The 6,330-nt window shown below is 41.5% G+C and overlaps 1 protein-coding gene across 5 annotated transcripts in view; it reads right to left on the bottom strand.

Annotated features, from left to right (window-relative positions):
- Positions 1-597: 597 nt before the first annotated feature.
- The window catches only part of LOC102245790 (transmembrane protein 169), a 9,881-nt gene continuing 4,148 nt past the window's right edge, over positions 598-6,330 (bottom strand). For 2 of the 5 annotated variants that reach the window (XR_001359815.1, XM_005882294.2), the window contains 2 exons: positions 1,779-2,213; positions 598-1,591 (listed from right to left, as the gene is read on the bottom strand). Coding sequence is in view for 3 of the 5 variants with exons in the window: in XM_005882294.2 (XP_005882356.1) it covers positions 1,554-1,591; positions 1,779-2,049 (309 nt within the window). In the remaining 2 variants the exon portion in view is untranslated. Of the gene's footprint in view, positions 1,592-1,778; positions 2,214-4,485; positions 5,188-6,330 lie in introns of those variants that run through there. The other 3 variants (XM_014529981.1, XM_014529982.1, XR_001359817.1) reach the window with 3 other exon arrangements.

Here is a 6,330-nt window from a genome sequence, read left to right as displayed (position 1 = left end):
GTGATTGCAGGAGTGTGAGGAACTTACTACTGACACCACTTTATAGTGTTCTTATTTCCAGCTTACAAGTACTGTGAAAATATTGCTTATTAGTATCAACTACTATGCTTCTCTGAGAGGGGGCCTCCCCACAAGCCTGTGGACATCCCAGCCCTTGTGTCTAAATTCTGTTCACACACACACACACACACACACACACACACACACACACACACACACACCACATACATACATACCACACACACATACATACAACACCACTGCCACCACCAACAACAACAACCAAACAGCCATCCTTTGGCCACTCTGGAAGTGAGGTTGAAGACACTGAAATAGGGAAGTCCATGATCCTCGGTATGTGAAATGTATTCTACAAATGAAGGAGGTGGGCACAGTACAAGCTTTAGGTTGGCATGTCCCCAACATCCTGTTTGACTCCTTTCTGGTCAGGGCACATGCCCAGGTTGTGGGCTCAATCTCTGGTAGCGGGTGTGCAAGAGGCACCCGATCAATGTTCCACTCTCACATAATGTTGCTCTATCTCCCTCTCCCTTCCTCTCTCTCTAAACATCAATCAAAAAATATTTTTTAAAAATCCTTTATTGACTTCCCCTGGAACTTACAATAAATCCTAAACTCTTTACTATGACCTGCAAGGCCCAATGTGATCTGACCCTGCACCTTTCTGACCTCTCACCATTCCTTGTTCTCTACACTCACTAACAGAAAATACTCTATTCCAGAAACAAGCAATGGTGTTCCCACCTTGGGGTCTTTGCCTTTGCTGTTCTCCCTCCTCTAAAAGCTCTGCCCAAGATCTTTTCATTGCTGGTTCCTTCATATCATTCAGATCAGCTCAAACCTCACATCCTCAGAGAGCCCTTGCACATCCATGCAATCTCTCTCTCCCAGTTACTCATATTCCCATCACCGTGATTTATTGTCTTGGAAACTTGAACCATTACCTGAATAATCTTTTATTTGCTGACTTGCTCACTGTCTGTCTTCCTTCCATTAGAAGGTCAACTGCATGAGAGCAGGGATGTTGCTTGTTCACCGTGGGTATATGTTTAGAGATGAATCCATCTACACAAATAGATCTACCTCACCCATTTGTTGCTACACAGTGATGCTCAATACAGACATTCCACAACTTCATTAGCAGCAACAAATATGCTTACACATGCTTCCTTATGCACATGGGCATAAATTGCATGGGGTAGATACTGAGAATTTCCAGGACACAGGAATGCATATTTTGAATTTAATAAAAATTGACAATTTCCCCTACAAAGTGATTAAAGCAATTCCACTTCCACTTGAGGTGTATGAGCATATGTACACTTCCTCACATTGATGTTTTTAGATTTTATCCATTTTTTTGCCATCCTAAATGTGAGGGAATACTATAACTCACTGTTGTTATAACTTGCATTTTCCTGATTATTATGAAAGCCAACTATTATTGTTTCTTTATCTTACATGTATTAAGCGATTAGCACAGTATGCTTGTATTACTAAATTTTGTGTATAAATTAATCTCTTTCATTACACTAGAAGTTCCAAAAGGGCGAGATCTCCTCCATATTACCTAGAAGAGAACATAATAAGTATTCAATAAATATTGTTGATTCATTAAATGAAGACTGCAACTTTGTGAGAAGAAATGTATCAACAAGAAGAAATAGGTCAGTGATCAAATGCCTGTTTGTTTTCTGGAGGATCCTCATTTGGTTTCCTTCCCATGGCTTTAAGCAAGTGGCCCCAGAGAGACTTACCATCATCGGCAGGATAGTCTAGGAAGTCGGCTCCTTCCTCCTCTTTAGGCTGGTCTCCACCTTCTGATTCCCCAGGCTCCTCATCCACTTTCTCACTCTCTGACCGGTAGATGATAATAGATTCTGGGCGGGACTCCTTCCTCTTCTTTTTCCTGCGACCCATTGTGGATTCCCCATCCAGGGCCAGGGCAGCTGCCACGGCCTTCCTCAGAGAGCCATGGTGTGGGCTTGGAAGCTGGCCCTGACTTTCCACTGGTGCCAACTCTTCCATTTTAGTCCTCACGTCTGGTTATTCCTTGTGAAGAGTCCAACGTGCTTGGGCAAATTTACAGTCCACACATCTCAGAGATTCTTCCTGGATGGGGCTATGCAAAGATAGCCCAATGATGAGTGCAACTTGAAAGATAGGAAAGCAGAGCCATCAACAGGGGTGAGCTGAAAAGGAATTTGGGAAATGATCCTCAACTTGGCAAGTCTTCACCTCCTTTTACATCTCATAACACTTTATTTCACTTTACTTCTCATAACACTTTATTTCTGCATTTAAAAAAGAATTTAAATCTATTTTTATTGATTTCAGAGAGGAAGGGAGAGGGAAAGATAGAAACATCAATGATGAGAATCATCCATCACCTGCCTCCTGCAGACCCCCTACAGGGAATTGAGCCTGCAACCTAGGCATGTGACCTGACCAGGAATTGAACCCTGACCTTCTGGTTCATTGGTCGATGCTCAACCACTGAGCCACACTGGCTGGGCTACTAGTAGTTCTGCATTTTTGAGTGCTGCAGAAATACTTTCACAAGGCTTGATTGTAGTGAACAAAATTTTATGTGTTGCAATGATGTTTGTCATTTACAAAAACATATATATTATGTACTAGTAAACCCATCAATCTAGACAAGTATAAGGAAATTGGGTGAGGAAGCCTTACAGACAAATGGGAGTTAAGACCTTTCTTACTCCTACCATAGATGGAGATTCAGATGGCTGCAACATTGGTTGCAATGCTCCAGGCTTCTGGCTATCGAGTCATACATTACAAGCATACTCAAATGGATGAACGCAACTTTCAGTGAGGCACCCAAAGATGGCACAACTTCCCCAACCACGTATACCCTACTGTTCTACAGAGCACACCTCTTTCCTGGCTTCTTGTTGGCCCAAGATCCCAGAAAGTTCCTGGGATCTGCCCTACCACATGCTGGGAAACCAGTGGAGAGGATGCACACTTTTCACTCTTAACAGTCTTCCTTCTTCCTCTTTTGTTTGTTTGCTTACAAGGTAAAGAGAGTTTGTGGGTGGATTGTAAAATTTTAGAAATCAGGAACAGTCTTACACTTCCTCATGTCCAGTGGAAAGACCCCAGGACTCATGTAGTGGATACTTAGGGCATACTTGTTGACCTCATAGGACAGAGGAGAAGGGAAAATATCTACTTAAAAATAAGATAAGAGAAACTGTTAAGAGAGAAAGGCTTAATTATCTCCCCATTTTTATACGCTTTATTATGCTGTTAGTGTTTTATTGGGGAACTAGCTTCTGAACACTTCTCCTTCCTTTTAGATTCCATAAGATGGAGGGTAAAAAGAATTTGCTCAGTTTCCAAGACTTTCATCCATAGAATTAAGAGAAGAGAAAGGACTGCTCTTTTCCCTGGAAGTTGGGCTTCACCCATCCTCCACCTCCATTCCCAGTCTGAAGATGATCAGTGAATGTGATGCTGTACAGTGTGACCTTCAATAATTAGGGCCCTGGTTTCACATAGAGCAGCGGTTCTCAACCTGTGGGTCGCGACCCCTTTGGGGGTCGAACGACCCTTTCACAGGGGTTGCCTAAGACCATCGGAAAACACATATATAATTACATATTGTTTTTGTGATTAATCACTATGCTTTAATTATGTTCAATTTGTAACAATGAAATTGGGGATCACCACAACATGAGGAACTGTATTAAAGGGTCATGGCATTAGGAAGGTTGAGAAGGTTGAGAACCACTGTCCTAGGGGGTAAATAGGTTTTAAAGAACATGCTCAGACTCTAAAACTCATGCTTAAAATAACTGGTTTTAAGCATTCTTGAAGGCAACTTTCCAGAATTTTTAACTTCATCTACCACTTTTCCCATACCCATTGTTATACCACTTTGGTCTACTAGCCATCATCTCTTATCTATGGTTCTAAAACATGTTCCTTATCTTCTGGCTTCTACTCCTGCTGTCTTCCAATCAATTCTCCACTCAGTAGTTAGAAAGATCTTCTGAAAGCATTAATACAATCACCACCAAGTTCGCATAAAGCTTAAAACCCTCCAGGTACTCTCCACTGTTAAAAAAAGAAATGCACATGGCCTAAGGACCTGCATGACCCAGCCTCTTCCAGTCCTGCTTCTCTATGCTCTACCACTTTTTCATCTATGCCTCCAATGCTTGATCACACTGGCTGCCCATTATTCTTCAAGAGCACTAACTGCTTTCCCTCTTGAAGTCTTTTTAAAAATATATATATTTTTATTGATTTCAGAGAGGAAAGGAGAGGGAGAGAGAGATAGAAACATCAATGATGAGAATCATTGATCAGCTGCTTCCTGCATGCCCCACACTGGGGATCAAGCCTGCAACCTGGGCATGCGCCCTGACCAGCAATTGAACTGTGACCTCCTGGTTCTTAGGTTGACGCTCAAACACTGAGCCACACCAGCCGGGCCCTCTTGAAGTCTTCTTAAATGCTATCTACCACAGGGCTGGTATGCTGCGCCACCCCTGGCCCTTCACATGGCCATAGCCTTTATATCCCCCACAGCTTTCCTGACACCAAACCTAAAATAGGCCCCCTGCTCTGCCTTTCATTATTCCTTTTCATTATAGCCTATTTCTTGTATAAGACATCAACATTTGTAATTAAGTCTTATTTGTTATTTTACTTGTTTGTTGTCTATCTCCTCTACTAGACTATAAGCTCATACAATTAGGCCAACAAGTAGGTTTTCAACAAAATATTTTAAGTGACTGTATTAATAATTTGGGGGTGGGGGGTGACATGGTAGCAATTAAGGATTAGCCTGATTTTGTCAAAGACCAAGGTTAAGGAAAAGTTTAATAAAGAGACATTAATAAGCTCTTATGCTTAATAAGCTCAATTCTGGTACAATTGTTAAGTGCTACATCTATATCTATTTTCTTCTTTAATAATGGAGGTTTTTAGTTGATCACATGACTTCCCTGGTAAAGATAATATTTCCCAGCATTCCTCAAATATAAGTGTGATCATGACTAATCTTTGGCCAATGGGATGTGAGTAAATGTGATATGTGCAACTTCCACATCTGCACCTCTCCTCTTTTCACTTTCTTGAGGGCTGGAATGTGAACTTGGTGAGTCATCTTCAACCATACAGACAAGGGAAAACCTGTAGGGATGGCAGAGGAATGAGGAAGAAGGATTAAAAGCCACCCTCTTCCTCTGGACTGTAATATGAGAAAAAATGTATTTATTTTGTTTCAATCCAGGGTTATTTTGGCATCTTGAGGCAGCCACACAGAAATCTTAACCAATACACTGGGATTGCCCACGGTTATTTTATGTCCCAACCCCTCTGCTGTGTTCCAAGTTATCAGCCCTGGGGCATAAGCAGATTTTGATATGCATCTTAGAGTTAGATCATAAAATGGCATCACCCATTTTACGGTTCAAGCAGTTTTGATTCTTCTGGGTGGGCCAGGAATTCTGAATCTCAGCAGGCCAATACAAAGGATACTACATTGATGCTGGCTTAAGCACCACCAGGAACCCACTGGAGAGCTCAATACACTGTACGATACTGTTATGGAATGAATATTTGAATCCCTCTAAAATTCATATGTTAAAATTTTAACCTCCAATGTGATGGTATTAGGAAGTGGAGTCATGGGGAGGTGATTAGGTTATCAGGGTGCACCACTCATGAATGAGATTAGTGCCCTTATGAAAGAGACTCCGGAGAGTTTTCTTGCTCTTTCTGTCATGTGAGGTCAGAGCAAGAAGCTGGACACCTATGAACCAGGAAGATGTCTAATAACCAGGCTCTCACCAGACACTGGATATGCCAACACCTTGATCTTGGACTCCCAATCTTCAGACTATGAGAAAAAAAAATTTCTTTAAGCTATCCATACTTTTATTATAGCAGCCTGTACAGATTGATACAGAGACTATTCTCTGCTTGTAATGAACTGGCCAACAGTGCTTTCGTGAAGAAATGCAGGTCCATTTGGCATGGATTGCCTGAAATTTCATTTGAAAAATCCTGACTTTAATTGTTGCAATTAGTTCAAATTTGTAGGGAGCGGCTATAGCAGTGGTTCTCAACTTTCCTAATGCCGCGACCCTTTAATACAGTTCCTCATGTTGTGGTGACCCCAACCATAAAATTATTTTCGTTGCTACTTCATAACTGTAATTTTGCTACTGTTATGAATCATAATGTAAATATCTGATATGCAGGATGTATTTAGGCAACCCCTGTGAAAGGGTCATTCGACCCTCAAAGGGGTCGCGACCCACAGGTTGAGAA

This window comes from Myotis brandtii, unplaced genomic scaffold, assembly GCF_000412655.1.
Source record: "Myotis brandtii unplaced genomic scaffold, ASM41265v1 scaffold702, whole genome shotgun sequence".
NCBI classification, from domain to species: domain Eukaryota; kingdom Metazoa; phylum Chordata; class Mammalia; order Chiroptera; family Vespertilionidae; genus Myotis; species Myotis brandtii.
This window is presented reverse-complemented; position numbering and strand designations above follow the sequence as displayed.